General features: G+C 46.1%; 1 protein-coding gene across 1 annotated transcript; it reads left to right on the top strand.

Annotated features, from left to right (window-relative positions):
- Positions 1-2571: 2571 nt before the first annotated feature.
- LOC114686458 (protein RoBo-1-like) lies at positions 2572-8050 on the top strand. The gene is made up of 6 exons (XM_037201354.1): positions 2572-2706; positions 3218-3307; positions 3496-3609; positions 3982-4140; positions 5403-5534; positions 7600-8050. The coding sequence occupies exons 2-6, from the start codon at positions 3235-3237 to the stop codon at positions 7854-7856; spliced, it is 735 nt and encodes a 244-aa protein (XP_037057249.1). The 5' UTR covers positions 2572-2706; positions 3218-3234; the 3' UTR covers positions 7857-8050.
- Positions 8051-16817: the final 8767 nt, after the last annotated feature.

The following is a 16817-nucleotide window of genomic DNA, read 5'->3' on the forward strand; positions in this document are numbered from 1 at the left end:
TGTGCCTTCCCGAGGGCTGAGGCTGCTACTGCAGAGTCCTGTCTGTCATTTTTTTTTTTTTCCAGCTAGGCAACCTGCCTTCCCAGCCCAGTTTCCTAAATCTTGGGTGTGTTTCTCAAGAACATATGAGATTTTATGGTTCAAAACACCTTCACCGGTTACAGGGCTCACAGTGGTTGCTGTGAGGAGGCAGAGCAGTTGTGAGAGCTCTTGATGAACTTTGCACTTGGAGTTCTGCTGCTTGGATGGTGAGATCTTGGGACACAGACTTACAGACTCACACTCACTGTTGGGATGAGAACGTTGACTCTCAGACTTGAAAAAGTCCAGTTTCTTTGACGAGGCCCTAACTTTCAGCTTCTCAAAGACAGTCTTGTGTGAGGACTCTGTTCATGACATAGGAGTTTATCCAGACCGTGTGAGCTAGCCTGTGGCTATGGATCCCACATGGTAGCGTATCCAGAATTCTCTTTAAGAAAGCCAGTGTTTCTTTAAGGCTGTTCTCTTCATCTTCTAGTCTACCCAAGCATGAGCTTGAAAGCACTGTCACAGCAACACACCACTGCGGGATGACACACAACACAGCCTGCTCCCGTGATCCTGGAGGCTGGAAGTGTGACATCCAGGGTCAGTAGGTCTGCTTTCTCTGAGGCTCTGTTTGTGGACTGTAGCGAGCATCTTCCCCTTTATATGGCCTGAAGTTGGCATATGTTGTGTCCTGACCTCTTGTTGGATAAGGACCCACAGGAATGACCTTGTCTTGACCCGTTTCTAGGAAGATTGTGCTTTTAAATAAAGTTACATTCTGGGGTGCAGTGATTCTGTCTTCTATATGTTAATTTTGGGGACTCTTTTTGTTGTGTAAATAGTGGGCTGAATTCCGTCAAGTTCTAGCTGTTGCACAAAGAATATGTGTTGATATTGAAAGTCCAGGAAGTACCTGTAGAAATAATTCTCCTTTTATGGAAGTTGAAGTTTGCGCTCTCTGTCTCTCTCTGTCTCTCTCTCTCTCTCTCTCAGATAGGGTTTTATTATGTAGCTCTGGCTGGTCTGGAAGTCTTTATGTAGAGCAGTCTGGAACTCACAAGGATCTACTACCTACCTCTGCCTCCCAAGTGCTGGGATTAAAGGTGTGCGCCATTATGTCATACACATCTCTGCCCCCTGAAGTTTGGCTGAAGTGTTCTGCTAGTTAATGCACAGAAACCCTGAGCTTCCAGATGGATGAGCTGATGTTTACTGACTTGACCATATGATGTGAAAATACTGGTACTGCTGATCCCTCTTTGATAGTTGGGTTAGATGTAGCCTGTGGACCAGGTTAGGGAGGTTAGACAGGGTCCTTAGTGTGCATGGGTTTAAACTGAGGCACCAGCCAACACAACACTGACTCTAGTTGTGTGGACCAGAGATCAAACCTTCCCACAGTCCATTAGAGGGATGGAAAGAGAGTATCTATGTGTGATCATGTAAGATCATGCCAGCCAGCCAGGACATTTAGAGTTCAGGTTATTGGAGTAGTCTTAATCTGGGAGTTTGCTGAGAAGGGCAAGATGCTCTTGCCTGCCTGAGTGAACTCCTAGCTGGGGTGCTCAGTGGATACATTGGTCAGATGGGCCACCATCCCAGGCATCTGGAAGCCTAGAGAATAGGAACCTCTGCTGTGGTCCTTGCTGGAGTCACTTGTTGGGTCAGGAACTGACCAGGCCTTGCCATTGTTCTCATTGCTGTCATACACTTGTGTTCTGCCTCCGCCTCTCTTTCTTTCTTGGACATGGTGGACAACACTCTTGACCCCCAAGGACAAAGCTCAGTTCTCCTCCTCCCCAGGGTTTCATGTCTTTGTAGAAGTTACAGCCAAGGCTCTGCTGATCTCTGTGTCTGTCAAAATGTCCCCTCCCATACCTCCACACTTCATCCTTCCCCGTCAGAATGTCTCCTCCCATACCTCCACACCCTAGCCTCAGGGAGTCTGGACAGCCATGCCATCCCTTTCCTGTAGCTCTGCATTCTTCAACACTTAACATGTGGGTTCCTAGGTGGGATCTCCATAATCTCTATGCCTGCCACACTGTCCTGGATTTTGATAAAATATAATCAAGATCTAGACAATTGCAGAAGGGTGGATGAATTGCAAATATTTCTTGTTTATTTCTCCATTGCAAATAAGTAGGCTGATATAGAGCTAGCAAGAGTTTGGTCTAAAACCAGGAAGAATGATAATGAATATGCTGTAGAGTAACATACTCATTTCCTCTCCAGCAGAGAAGCACGTGGATTCTAGGTAGGAAGAATGGAGTCTGTGAGCGGGAATGCTGGAAATTTTCACTGAGGAAAAGTGGGGGATGGTGTGGGGCCAAGATCCTACACTCTGGAATTTTCAAGTGCCTAGAGTCTTTTCTGTCAGCCCAGTGGAGGTTCAGGACCATCATAGCCTCCTGCCCCTCCCAAGCAGCCAGGGGTCAGGAAGTGCTGTTCTCACCGTATCTCTTTTTCTCTCTCTAGAAGACCAGGAAGTTTAGTGCACTTGGCTTCATGCCAAGATACTATTACAGAACCTTAATTGTCAGGCACTGTCCGCTGGGCTATAAAAGTCAACGGTAGTGAGGGCAGAGAAAATATTCCTTTCTTCCTTTCTCTGGTGAGATCACTGGCCGTCCTCTCCATCTCAAGGCAGTCCTTTCAGAAGAGCAGGACTACTTCTTGGTGAGCATTTCCAATATGGGCTGTGATACCTGGTAATGGAGGCTAGCTGTTAGGGGCAAGGTGACTTGGGAAGTGGTGAATCCATGTCCTTAGTTAAGGGGCAGATTGCTCTTGAGCACCATGGCCCAGAACTTTCTAGAACATAGAGAAGCCTCCACCTGCTCTCCAGAGGAGCTGTTTCTTGACTCAGCCATTTCAGCTGTGGAAGGAGATCTAGTGCTCTCTAAACTCATTCAAGAAGAATCCCGGGAAGGAAGACCCCTTCCCACCTCCCATGCCTTGATAGAGGATATGGTGTCTTTTCCAGGTTTTATCCTTCCAAATGGCCACATCTAGCATAAAGCCAGTGTCTGATAAATTTTGGCTTTCAGAAAGAATGAGTGAATGAACAAAGGAATGATTGAATGAATGCCTACTTGGACAAACAACATAGTTTGGTGTGTGGGTTGCTGAATTACAGGTCTGAACCCCATAGCTCTGACCCCACTGTCCTCTCTTGCACCTCATGCAGTGTTCACAGAAGTCACCATGGCCAGGTCCTGCAGCCTGAAGAGCCTCCTCACAGTCTTTGTCTTCACCATCTTCGCTGTTGGCTCTGTGGGTAAGAGGAAACGTGGTATTCCTTTCTCCTAAAGAAGGGGGAGGTGAGCAGTCGAGCCTTGGGGAGGTCACCAACCACATGAGACTCTGGTGGTCTGTCTAGCTCCTCATGTCTTCTTGGCTCCTAGGAAACATCAACTACAAGGCTCTGGGATTACCTTTCAAATGATGTACATTTCCTCCTTGCAGAGAGTATCCAGTGTATAGCACATCAATGTACAAATGAAACATGTCCTGAGAATCCAGATGTTTGTACAGCCACTAAAGGCTGCTTCAACCACATCCAGAAATTTGATACACCGTGTAAGTCAACCCTTACACCTTCCTTTCCAGATTGAGACTGGGAGCCTGGGGTTCTTTCTGGGAGGTGGTGGAGATGGAGCATGCGCTTGTTGTAGGACCTAGATTCTACATGGTGAGGACCATTTGGGTGTGACTCCATTCTTACTTTCACAGTGTCGGGGATCAAACTCGGGCTATCACGCATGCTAAGCAAGTACTCTACCACGGTCACTCCCTTTGTAGCAGATGGTCCCTCTGTTGGTTCCTTCTCTGAAACAGACCATTGCAGAGGGACTCTTGGAGAAGAGCAGTGCTCAAGGCAGAGGGGATGAAGGGACAGTTTTTAACTCTAGCTCAGGAGGAAAATTTACTTGGCGGTTCAATTTTCTGCAGCTACAGATACAGACCAAATGTTTAAGCATAAAGGGTGTTTTGAAGAAAACGACGCATGCAAAGAACTGGAATTCTCGGCCACGCTGGGGGCTCAACGGAGATTTACATATGTGAACCGGTGCTGCACAAATGATACATGCAACCAAGATGACATAACTCGTGAGTACAGTTCCTGCCTGCTCAGGGCTCCTCTGCCTTTCCAGGAGTCCATCTCTCTGCTGATGGGCTGCAGCCCTGACACTTGCCTTCCCTTTTTGCTTGAAGTTTTCATTTGTAAGGGTCTGGGTTGGATACAAGCCCCTCTCTTGAGTATGTGTGTACACACTTGCATACACAGACTGACAGCCGGGTAGCAGTAATTGGTCCTGGGTCTATTCTCTAAGTAGATTCAATGAATCTGTAGGTTTAAATGCTTTGGTCTGCTTCTCCAGTTGAGAGACTTTCCTCCCCTATTTTGTTCCTCGTCTTGAATTTTTGTGTGGTTGAGATGGGGTCTTGCATGTATCCAGGCTTGTGTTATATTACTGAGATCAAGCAAGCCTCCTGCCTCAGCCTCCAAAGTTGAAGTAGCTGGGAGTACAGGTATGCATGACCAAACTATATAGGCAACAGTGGGGGACCAACAGACATTTAGATATAACCAGCAATGCTGTAACACTGCTAAGTGCGACCAAGAGGGCACGATGTGAGTCCAGCTCGTCTCTGCACCCTTGATACCTGCACCATGGCTTCTCTGGCCATCTGTGGACTCCTCCCTGCACTGGGATGCTTCAGAGCTGCGTGCTTGTCTTTCCTTTTGCTCGAGGCCCCTGTCCTTGGGAAGTGTAAGGGTAGATACAAGCCTGTTGCCTGGATGGGAGAATGAATGACAGTGAGTTGGTACTCATTCTTGTCGTGGAGTCTATTGATTTCAATGTGCTTCCCACCCCCCATCCTTCAGCTGAGAGATTTTCCTCACCTGTTTAATTCCTCATCTTTGTTTTGTTGTGGACATGGGATCTTGCTGTGTTTCCCAGGCTTGTCTTGAATTCCTAGACTCAAGTAATCCTCCTGCCTCAACCTCTCAAGTGAGAGTAGCTAGGAATGTATGGGCTTGTCACGCCTGGCGAATTCCTCACCCTTTGGTCAGCATCTTTTTAGATGGCAGATCACCTTCTTATCCAATGTCTAGGAATTTTTCTCCTGCCACAGTAGAGAGCCGAGTGACTGAAGAAAGGTGAGGATAGATGGGCACCCAATTACCTCCAAAGGATCTCAGATTCCTGCCTCCTGCTCCCTCCTCCTATGGCAGTTTAGGTCCTCCGCCCCCCTCGATCATGAAAGAACTATATGGTATTGGATTGGGTGAGGTAGTGTTGTTCTTTCTCAGCTATGGTTTCCTGCCTATTCCTCAAGATAAATACCCTTTTCTCTCTATTCAGTATCTCCGCCACCCGCAGAAGCCAACGGTGTTCAATGTCTCTCCTACTATACGGAGCCAGGCATGCTGAATATCCCAACTCTCCTGAACTGCACAGGAAATGAGACAAAGTGCGGTTTGGTTATCGGCACAGGTATGATTATTTCCTCAAGCATTGTGACGCTCATATTGTTCAGGATACATACAGTGTATCAGCCATTTATTACTATACAGATAATTGTGCCACAACCTAACAGGTGAAAACAGGACATAGTTATCACCATTCAGGATCTGAACGACTATACACTGAGAAAGGCATTGCTGTGCGGCTATCTTAGGGTGTCTCATCAAGCTGAGTTCTGTTGTTGGTATAAGCTGGGGTCCTTCAGATGCCCAGGGTGTCTCATGGTTCTTCAGATGGAGGATATGCTTCCCAGCTCACTCTTGCTTTTGGTGGGTCTCACTTTCTATTGGGGAAAATTATAAAGGCCACTCCACGTAGTTAAAAGGAAGATTTATTTAGTGGATGACTTACAAATGAAGGAATAGATAGGTTGCGGGGGTCTGGGGAAGGTGTATCGCAATCCAGCGGTGTTCTCTGGAGATCTGCACAGTCAACCTCCACCGTCCAGGGTCCAGGCACAGAGAGAGCGCACAAAGAGAGCGCTGGCCCATCCAGCTCTCGGGTTTCCAGCGCCTCCCCTCACCCCGCCTCGTAGGCATGACAGTTGCCAGAGTCTCAATGGGGGTTGGAACTTCCAGATCCAAGCTGGAATGGCTACCCACTACACTTTCTCTTCCTCTGGTCTCTTCATAGGATGCCAGTGTTCTCCTAGCATATCCTCCTGCTTCTCTCTCAGAGAAGTGATGAGAGGCAGGCATAGAGTCATTGGTGGAGTTGAGATTTTTCAAGCCCTCATCTTAGAAGTGACGTATCATTTCAGCATGCGCTCTCTTGGGCACATAGATTAACCCGGGTGTGACATGGGTTCAACACTTGGGCACCTTTGCCAAGAGATGGGCATGATGGGGGCAGATCATCTCAGAAACTGTTCCCTCCATAGAGCAAGGGCAATAAGGGGCCAAGTGTTTGCTTGTCCCTCTAAACCTCAGATGGAGCCGTTTATCCTGAGAAAAAAGGGTGACAGAAGAAGATTGGGCTAGGGGATGGGAACCGAGGGAAGGAGAGGAAAAAATGTAACTGCTTCCCACAGAAGAATCAAGTTTGGGTACCTGTGTTACTGTGATATTCTGGAGTGGGATCTTGACTCGGAAGTACACAGAGTGATAACACTTGAGTTCCAGAAGCCATCATCATTCTTGGGATGACTCAGACTCCATCAATAAGCACTCAAGTTTTACTTAAAGCCACTGACTTTAGTGAAATATTTATAATTTCCCATGTAAGAGAAAAGTATGTATTTGTTGTGAGGAACACAGATACATTTCAGGAATTAACTGCTAAAATAACTGTAGGGTTTTGATCTGGTCTGTACGCTGCAGGGATGAGCTAGCAAATCCTCATCAAAACATGAAAAGCTCCATGGAATTAGTGGTGTATTAGGAGCTGGTTAAGTAGAGGATTGAGAGCTTGATGAGACTGGAGGCAAGCTATATGTTTTTATTTGGAAAGAATTTTGGCAGAGGTTCTGGGGTGAGCAAGGGAAGGGCCCTTTGTCTAGAAGAGTTGAGATGAATGAAGAAAATGGGGTGTCATAGAATACAGAAGAGAGCTGAAGCCATCCACAGTGGGACAGGCTTCTACCTCAGTTTACCCCGGGAAACATAGACATCCAGTGTGTTCCATAGTTATTCTTATAGAGAACTCAGAGCCCTCTGAAGAAGGGGAGCCTGGGTAGGGAAGACAGGCACCTTAGAAGGGGTTTCGTCAACAGTTGAGGCCCTGCATCTGGCCTTCTTCCCTGTGGGCAACATGCTCATCTCCCCTAGTGAGGCATTCAGAGGCCCCAGTGTTAGCCTTGTGTCTGAGATGTGACGGTCCCTATAAGGTTCCTTCTGTACTGGGAAGAAGACAAGGGGACCAGAGGACACTTCGGCTGGGCCTCTGCATGGATGGAATGGAGATGAGCTCATGTATCTCAGTCAAGAGGAAGAAGTTGTGGACTCTGGACCATTCTGACCACAGTTTTCTTTCCCAGTGCATGTGGGTTTGAGGGCAGAAGAGAGGAGAGAGGAAACTAACTCTTGGGTCTTCTTAGCAGTGGGAAGCAGCAACCTCTTTCCCTTGGTGATGGCCGGAATGGGCTGTGCGACAGAAAGCGCCTGCAACCTGTCTGTGACTGTCTTTAACAACACAAACATCCACACCTTCTGCTCGGATGAGTTCATTGTATCTCCAACCAAACCATCAGTTCCGGATAGCACGGGCAGTGCGGGCAACATGGGCTTTCAACCTACAGCCATCTCAACAGTACCAATTCTGATTACTCTCCTCCTGCTGAAAGTCTTGTTTTGATCTTCCAGGCTCAGGCAGTCCCATAGTCCTCCACACACACTCGGAGGGCCTCCTTCAATGTAGGAGAATTAAAAGCTGGTGATTGCTTGGCTTGATTGTATTTCAGCGTAAAAAACCTCAATCCATTTTCAGTTTTACTTAATTTTAAAAATTGTGTGCGTGCATGCATGTGTGTGTACGCGTGTGTACACGTGTGTGTTTGTATGTGAGGGTGTGTGTGTGTGTGTGTGTGTGTGTGTGTGTGTGTGTGTGTTGCTGGTGGAGTTCAGAAGAGGGTGTCAGATCTCATTCAACTGGAGTTACAGGTGTCGTGAGATGCCTGATGTGCATGCTGGGGACTGAACTCTGGCTCTTTGTAAGAGCACGATCTTAATTGCAGAGCCATCTCTCTATCCCCCTATGATCCATTCTGAAACAGCTTCTCTCTTCACTCTTCGTAGCATGTCCAAGATGTTGAGAGGGCATTCGTGAGATTCTCTTTAGTCCTACTTTTGTCTCCAAGCATCCCTTGAGTCACATATCCTGGAACATATCTTTTCTGATTATTAATTTCTGTTCATAATTTGTAATTGATTCTTATTAAGAAAAATGAATTTGAATGGATAATTCAGGGTCTTGGAGCATCATTTCACACAGTTTATCATAACACAGCTCAAATAGAGCTAGATATGATGGTTCATAAGCTCATAGCACTCAGGATGTTGAGGCAGGATTACTGCGTGTCTGAGGACATCATGTGCTTTATAGTGAGTTCCAGGCTAGTTAGGACTACATAGAAGACCTTGTTTCAAAAAAATAGAATTAAACAAAATAAGATACAAATAAAAGAGGAAATGTCAGGCACCTCCAGAACTCTCTCACCTCAGAACCATGAATATGGAATCATCACCATCTACTCACTCTGCATATCTCTATATTATAGTAGGGGTGGGCCCCAGGGTACAGGCAGTGGGTGTCTGTCAAGGAAGTTATAAATACTTGCTTTAAATTATCAAGATATTTTCCCCAAGGTCCCAGAAAGCTGTCTCCTCTTATGGCAGAGTTTGGGCCATTGCTAGCTCCCATCACACTTCCTGCATGCCAGTGAGGCAAGGGGACTCCAGGAGAGAAAAGGCTTGCATAGAACCCAAACTTTACCATGTTCTTGTGGTGCTGACCTCCAATAGAACAATCCTGCGCAAATAGGCCCCTCAGTTCTCGGATTCGGTTTCCAACAGGGCCCAACATGTCTCCTGAGGTTTCCTGAAGGAGAGAGTGCCCTGGTGGTTACTTCATATGTGAGAATGTCTCTCTGCACCCACCAGGCCTGGCTGTGGTCCTCCTGCTGCATATCCTCTTTCCTTCCTGGTATGAGTTACAAGGCTTCTTTAAGCTCTGCCTACAGTCCTCTGTGGACTGACAGGAGCACCTTTCCCCAGGCCTGTCCACAGCCCTGCACACTCTGGATGCACTCCATCCATCTGCGTGGGGTGGATTTCATGCTCCAGGAGGGGGCTGAGTCTGAATATGAGAGAAGGCCAGCCCTTAGATTGCTGTTTGGAGGCGATTCACTTGTTTCAACCAACGAAGTCCACTGTATAGACCATGGTGTATGTGGTGGGGAATTCTATTTACTTTGATCCAGTGGGATATGAAGGATTTGGGTTATATCCGTTAGCTTGCTAGGCTAACCCATTTTAATTTCAATGGGAGGATCAGAGATAGTTGGTCTCATCTAAAAAAACCTCAGTCTCTAAATGTCCTTAGAAATCTTGTCCTTTGCCAGGAAGTTGGAATTTCTGACAGTTTGATTAAATCAGGGGGAGTCTAGAGCAAACATAGGCACTGGGTTCTGGTCCAGGTAAGGGAAGAAAGTTTCTCTTAGCCTCTACCCTCAGGGCTATGTGAACACTGCTGTGGGGTGTGCTCAGCTCCAGCATCTCTGTGGGGGTGCTGGACTTCTACACCGCAGTGAGGTATGCTCAGCTCCTACACCGATGTGGGAGTCCTTGGCTTCTACACCATTGTGGGGGTGCTCAAGTCCTATACTGCCATGGGGTGTGCTCGACTCCTTTCAGTGATCCTCCTCCCCCAGTACAGAATTTACACATCCATAGAGCCACAAAACCCAACTTTCTTATCTTTCCTGAAGCAGGGAAGGGCAACTCACTCATTATTTGCTGGAAGTAGAAAGCAACACATACACATAAAAGACACAGGGAGGATTGAGGGATGATTCGGGGGGTTCAGAGCACTTGTTGCTCTTACAGAGGACCCAGGCTTTCACATAGTGGCTCACAACCGCCTGAAACTCCAGTTCCAAAGGATCATATTCCCCTTCTGACTTCCCTTAGTTGGGCATCTGCTGTGGATATCACTCTATATAAATAAACACTGATGGCCAGTGACCAGGCAGGAAGTATAGGCGGGACAAAGAGAGAGGAGAATTGGGGAAACAGGAAGAAGGGAGAGAGACTGCAGCCACCGCCAGGAGAAGAGCATGTAGAGACGCCGGTAAGCCACCAGCCACGTGGCAAGCTATAGATTTATAAAAATGGGTTAATTTAAGATAAAAGAACAGTTAGCAAGAAGCCTGCCATGGCCATACAGTTTATAAATGATATAAGCGTCTGAGTGATTATTTTATAAGTGGATTGTGGGACTGCGGGGCTTGGGGAACCTGGAGAGAAGCCCTCCAGCAACAAATGGCGCCCAACGGCTCGAGTTTCCACCTTAAACCTGAGAATATTTAATAACCAATTCTAAACAGAGCTAAAACCAGGTTCCTGCTTCTTGTCTCATACGGGCAGCTAGATACGGCAAAATGCAAGTTTGGACACTGGCGGGTTCCTGGCGGGTGCGTTTGACCGGCAGTATGGCGGAAATGAGGCATCTGCCAGCGTCAAATTAAGCTGTGTGGTAGATTCAGTCTTTACTAGTATTTAAAAAAAAAAAAAAAAAAAGAGGTTTCTGGGCTACACACTGCTTTGATAAAAGCTTAGACCCACTATTTCTGAGACTTGATGACTCCCAGAGCTGGCGGAAAACGTACCACTGCCATTTGGGAAGCTGAAGTGGGCGGAGCCAGCAGCCACAGCACCGTTTCAGGCTTACAATGGTACAGTTTAAAGCAATAGGCTCAAGGCTCAAGGTACTATAAAACATAAGCCACATAAAGATGGCTACCACACAGAGAATCTGGATTATGTTCTCTTTGATATTCATAACTAAAGAAAAACATTTGATTACAAAAGCTGTTGAGTTATGCCAAAATGTATATTTTAAAGGTACCTTGACTTCAAAATTTGGATATAAGGATATGTTACTTTGGAAAAGAGGTTCTGCTTTTGTTTCCACAGAAAGCCAGAGGCTGTGGACTTGTTCCAGATTAAGATACATCAGGTTTCACCAGCCAAGACCCCTGAAAGGACTCCGATGACACCATGGCCCAGATGATCCAACATCCAGATCGGTTTCAAGGCAACTGGTTCACACAATACAGCCTCACGGACTACCCCATAGGTCTAAAATTTTCTTTGCGTCCCCATAAGATACAGCGCCCCCCTCCAGCAGGAAGTAGTAAGAGATGCTACGCCCAAATTCCCAAATATACCAAGCTGGCTTTAGAGGTGGAATTGGCTCACTCCCCTCTAAACCCAGAGATATTGCTTTTAAAAAAAAATGGTTAAGGGATTCTTGTGTCCCAAATCAGAAGAGCCCTCTGGTGTGGGACAGAGAAAAACCAATATTTTATTTAAAACAGGTTGATTATAAATGTGATCTCTTTCTAAAAAAGAAAAGGGGATATGATATATAGGAGGATATGGAGATGATAAGATAAAAGGGTAGATTAATGAACCTACTTTTAAAGAATAACTTGTTTAAAATGTTTTACATTGGTATAGATTTTAGTTTATGTTTAAAATGTTTTACATTGGTATAAATTTTGGTTCATTGATACAAACTTGAAGTTAATTTTGTTATACTCTCTCTATATATGTATATATTTCTATTCTTGTTTGAGGTGTTGTGTTTATATAACTCATTTAAAATTGTAATGGATAATTAAAAAATAGATTAATAATTAGTCATCTATGATAATCATATCTGTAGCCATGTTAGTTAAGTCTTCTAGGTATACATAGATATATTTCAGATAGATAGGTAATCTTCAAACACTTCATAGACCTGGAGAATATGGCATTTAAATAACTTAGAATTCTGTTGACGTGAGACACAATTGCTCCTGGCTGCACCAATTTGATCCCGAGAGAATGTTGGGCTTCTAAGACATTTCCATTTGGAAGTTTGTCTTTTTGGCACAAAATGGCCTACTGGGCAAAGAACTGCCCTTGCCTTGATGGCTGACAGTACAAATGCAATGCTGTCCTTTCTGGACAAGCGGGACACAAGAAAAGCGACCACTGTACTCTGCCAAGACAGGGTAAGATGGTCTCTTAAAATTCCTGCTTCTAAAAATGGTCTGTCAGATACTCTAGGCCTGTAGCCAATTTGAATGCACCAACAATGCTGAAAAACATTAGGTGACTGTCCAGGCTGCCAGCTGTCTTGGTCTACTTTTACAAGATTCCCGAAAGTTGCTTGCATCCATCTACCATTTCTCAAGTACCATTATGTTCCTTCTCAGGTCTTTGATGTGGTTGAAGACTAGATAGTCGTAATTTCCTCAGTTATGATAAAAGATAAGTTAGCTATAAAACCTTAAACTCACAAATATAAGATAGATAGGACATCTTCTTTAATATTGTAACTATAATTCTTGCTTGGTAATTGTTTTGTTATATGTAATTTTACCATGTTAAAGTTAAAACCTTCCTTTTTAAAAAAAGAAGAAAGGGGAAGTGCTGTGGATATCACTCTATATAAATAAACACTGATGGCCAGTGACCAGGCAGGAAGTATAGGCGGGACAAAGAGAGAGGAGAATTGGGGAAACAGGAAGAAGGGAGAGAGACTGCAGCCACCGCCAGGAGAAGAGCATGTAGAGACGCCGGTAAGCCACCAGCCACGTGGCAAGCTATAGATTTATAAAAATGGGTTAATTTAAGATAAAAGAACAGTTAGCAAGAAGCCTGCCATGGCCATACAGTTTATAAATGATATAAGCGTCTGAGTGATTATTTTATAAGTGGATTGTGGGACTGCGGGGCTTGGGGAACCTGGAGAGAAGCCCTCCAGCAACAGGCATCAGGCATGCATATGGTGCATATACATGCACGCAAGCGAAACACTCATACATGTAAAATACATAATTTTTTTTAAAGACACAAAACTTTTAAGAATTTGCATATTGGCCTGGAAGTGGTAGTGTAGGCCTTTCTTTAATCCTAGTACTCAGGAGGCAAAGGCTGGTGGATCTCTGAGTTCAAGAGAAACTGTCTTGAAAAACAAAACAAACAAAAAGAATTTGCATATTGCTTTTACTTGTTTCATGCTCAAAGTTGAGGAAGCAGGAACGGTGTGGGGTCCTCCTAGGATCCCACTCATTGCTCGCTGACCATCAGTTGCCCCTTTCTCATGACCAGAGAGCTGAATTTTGTTAATGGTAAAAGTTCTTGATGTATTTTGGGGACCTCTAATGAGCTGGCCATTGATCTCTGCAGTTTCCAAGCATGAACTCAGCTCCTGCTTGCACAGTTTTTTTTTTTTTTTTTTTTTTTAAATAATGTGTGTACTGTCCTCATCCCCAGCTAACAGGAAAGGAAGCAGCCACAGAGGGGCGAGGTGGCTTGTTTTGCTAGTGGACATGGAACTGAGAGTTCGGCCTAATCTACCATTAGGGAAAAGAGTCAGGTTGCCACTCTAGGAGCTGTAGAAATTTAAAGTCTGGGAACAGGGTGTTTTGTCCACCTCTGTGAACTGAGATTTCTGTTGTGGCCATAACAAATCACAATACAACTGGTGATTTGAAACAGCACAAAGTCACAGTTCTGGAGGCGAGTCTGGAAGGAGTTCTTCTGAGCTCAAGTTCAGGTGTTCAGAGCCGGTTTCTCTGTGGTTGAGCACGTGGGGACCCATTTCCCTGTCCGTACAGTGGTCAGTGATCACCCGCATCCCTTCACTCTTCTGCATCTTCTACACACATCCTTCCGCTCCGAGTCTGGCTCACAGCCTCTTCCTCTGGGGCCCTTCCTCCTTTCCTTTGAGGACCCTTGTAGCTGACCCGTGTAATGCAGGGAATGTGCCCATCTCAGGAGCCTTATCTACTTCTGCAAAGTCTCTCTCACCTCATAACACAACTGGTGTTGGGGGTTAGGATGTGTGCTTCTTCAGTCGATCATACAACCTACCAATTAAAAAATGTCTCAACGTTCTGTAAGGTATTCATAAGCGAGGCTGGTTGGAACTGGGTGCAGTTCTGTAGGTGGTCCTGTGCTGGGGAACCTAACTAAGGGCTGTGGCCATCTTTGGGAGCAAATTCAGCCGACACACAAAGCATGTTAGGTTATGGGGAGAGCAGTCCTTTGAGAGAGTTATTGCTGGAGCTTTTCTACAAGGAACTCTGGACATGACGCATGGTGGTAAAAACAAGGGCTCCCTTCCATTGCTTCCATTTCCTGATGAAACAGCAAAACCTGGTGTGACACATCATAGACCGTCACGCCAAGCAGCTGGTGAGACACGTTTGATTTGGTGGCCTAAGGACCAGGGAAGGAGTTTCTCTGCTTGCTGTTGTCTCCGGGGGTTGCCACTCCTTCCTCCCTGCACACAGAGGGACATGGTGGTGGCAATCAGCGGGCTCTCTGTCACCACCCCTGGCTCCTGCTTGGGTGTGTTCCTACAATAAAGGCTTAGTGTTTTCCCAGCTCCAGTCCCACCCTTCTAATCTGTCCAGTGACACATGAAGCATGCAGTCATGAAGCTCCCTTTGTGCCTGGGACCATTGCCCCACTCCAGCAAACCCACGCCTGGCACCATGTGGTGGTTTAAAGGAAAATGGCCCCCATCGGCTCAGAGGGAGTGGCACTGTTAGGAGGTGTGGCCGGGTTGGAGGAAGTGAGTCACTGAGGGTGGGCTTTGAGGTCTCAGATGCTCAAGCCATGCCCGGTGTGGCCTTCTCTCCCTGCTGCCTGTGGATCCAGATGTAGAACTCTCAGCCGCTCTCTAGCATCATGTCTGCCTGCACGCCGTCATGTTTCCAACCATGACAAAAAAATAGACTAACCCTCTGAAACTGTAAGCCAGCCCCAGCGAAATGTTTTCCTTTAGAAGAGCTGCCATGGTCAGGGCGTCTCTTCACAGCCACAGAAACCCCAACTAAGACACACCAGAAGCCCCTGCCCATTCTCTGTGGCTGCCACGCCCTCCTCTGAGTACCCCTGATCACCAGCCCTTGGATCTGTGAAGACGTGGAACGACTCTCTGTTCTTTGGGAGACAATTCCTCACCTGCTCTGGCTTCTCCCCTCTCTCTGCTGCCCATATGCTGACATGTGTCACGGTAAGTCCCTTTTCTGACACTTCAGCTAATTAGCCTTCCTCTCCTCTCCTGATCCCAGAGCTCCTCAGGTCTGCTCTCCACATGTACATCATCTGCCCGGAAGCCGGAAAGCAATCTCTTGTTTGTATCACGGTGGCCCCAGTGCTTTGAAAAGCTCCCTCGCGGAGCTTACAGACTCCCAGGTCACAGGTAAAAGCAGGATAAAGCTGGGCCTTTCAGCCTTCTGTTGGCATCCGTGTCCCTCATGTTAACCTTCTGGTCATATTCTCGCTCAGTTCAGCATATCACATTTGGGGGTCTCAGAACTGGTGGTGCACATTTTTAATTCTTAATTTGCCATCCTTGACCTCTGCTGTCATGAAGAAGAAGTGAGGCTTCTGTTGGTCAGCTTTTCCACCTTATTCAGGCACCCCCCCCCCCCAAGGCACTTTTCCATCACTGTCCAGACTCTGCAATCACGTGAGATCCCTGCAACCCTTGCAGGACTCTTGCAGACCATCACATAGTGAGGTCAGCCCATAACTGGGAGCAGTTGCCCGGGAAGAGAAGCAAGTTGGCCTCTCAAGTGAAACAGTCATTTCATGAGACCCAGATCATTCCCTTAAGACATAAGACTTCCACTAGATGGTACAGATGTGTAGCATGAATCTTAAAAGTTCTTATTAATAAAATCAAACCTGAGGCAGGTATTGGGGTGAACTGGAAGATCAGAGAACCAGAACAAGCCACAGCTACCTCACCTCACCGGATCCTCACCTGGTCTTACTTCCTCAGACTGGAGGCTTCTGAGTCCTCATCCAGAATGAATCTCAGCTGAACTGTGCTGCTCAAAACCTAAAAGCTTAACCAGCCAAATGCTTAACCAGTCCAAATGCTTCTAGTTTCTGGTCCTCATGCCTTATATACCATTCTGCTTTCTACCATCACTCCCTGGGATTAAAGGCTTGCTTTCTGGGATTAAAGGCGTGAGTGCCACCATTTTCTTGCCTCTATATCTAGGATTAAAGGCGTGTGCTACCACTGCCTATCCTCATGTTTAATATTGTGACTGTTCTGTCTCTGACCCCAGATAAGTTTATTAGGGTGCACAGTATTTTGGGAAACACAATACCACTACACAGATGCATCTAGTTATATAAACGATGTTAGCATCTTTGATTTTAGAAATCGCTGGTTTGAACTGCTTACTCAAGTCGCGCACACACAAACACACACACACACACACACACACACACACACACACACACACACCACTAAGTGAATTTTAACTTGGGATTAGGACAGGATTTATGATGACTTATGAAATGTCCCTAAACACATTCGTATCTTTGATCATAAAAATAAAGTATCTACCAACTCTGGAAAACACTGGAGCCGCTCTGCTCCCATGGCTGGTTTTTACTGTACCCAGGCTCAGGTTTCCAGCCTCTCTCATCTTCTAATTGTTCTGTGCACGCACCGACTCTTCCCTTCTCCGTTCCCTGAGAAAACCGGTAACAAACACTTACTTCTGTCCCAACT

The sequence above is a fragment of the Peromyscus leucopus genome, chromosome 8b, assembly GCF_004664715.2.
Source record: "Peromyscus leucopus breed LL Stock chromosome 8b, UCI_PerLeu_2.1, whole genome shotgun sequence".
NCBI classification, from domain to species: domain Eukaryota; kingdom Metazoa; phylum Chordata; class Mammalia; order Rodentia; family Cricetidae; genus Peromyscus; species Peromyscus leucopus.

Excerpts from the sequence above, each read along its gene's own strand:
- LOC114686458 (XM_037201354.1), top strand. The coding sequence starts at position 3,235 with ATGGCCAGGTCCTGCAGCCTGAAGAGCCTCCTCACAGTCTTTGTCTTC. Across the intron at positions 3,308-3,495 it reads CTTCGCTGTTGGCTCTGTGG|AGAGTATCCAGTGTATAGCA; the intron begins GTAAGAGGAAAC and ends TCCTCCTTGCAG. Across the intron at positions 5,535-7,599 it reads CGGTTTGGTTATCGGCACAG|CAGTGGGAAGCAGCAACCTC; the intron begins GTATGATTATTT and ends GGGTCTTCTTAG.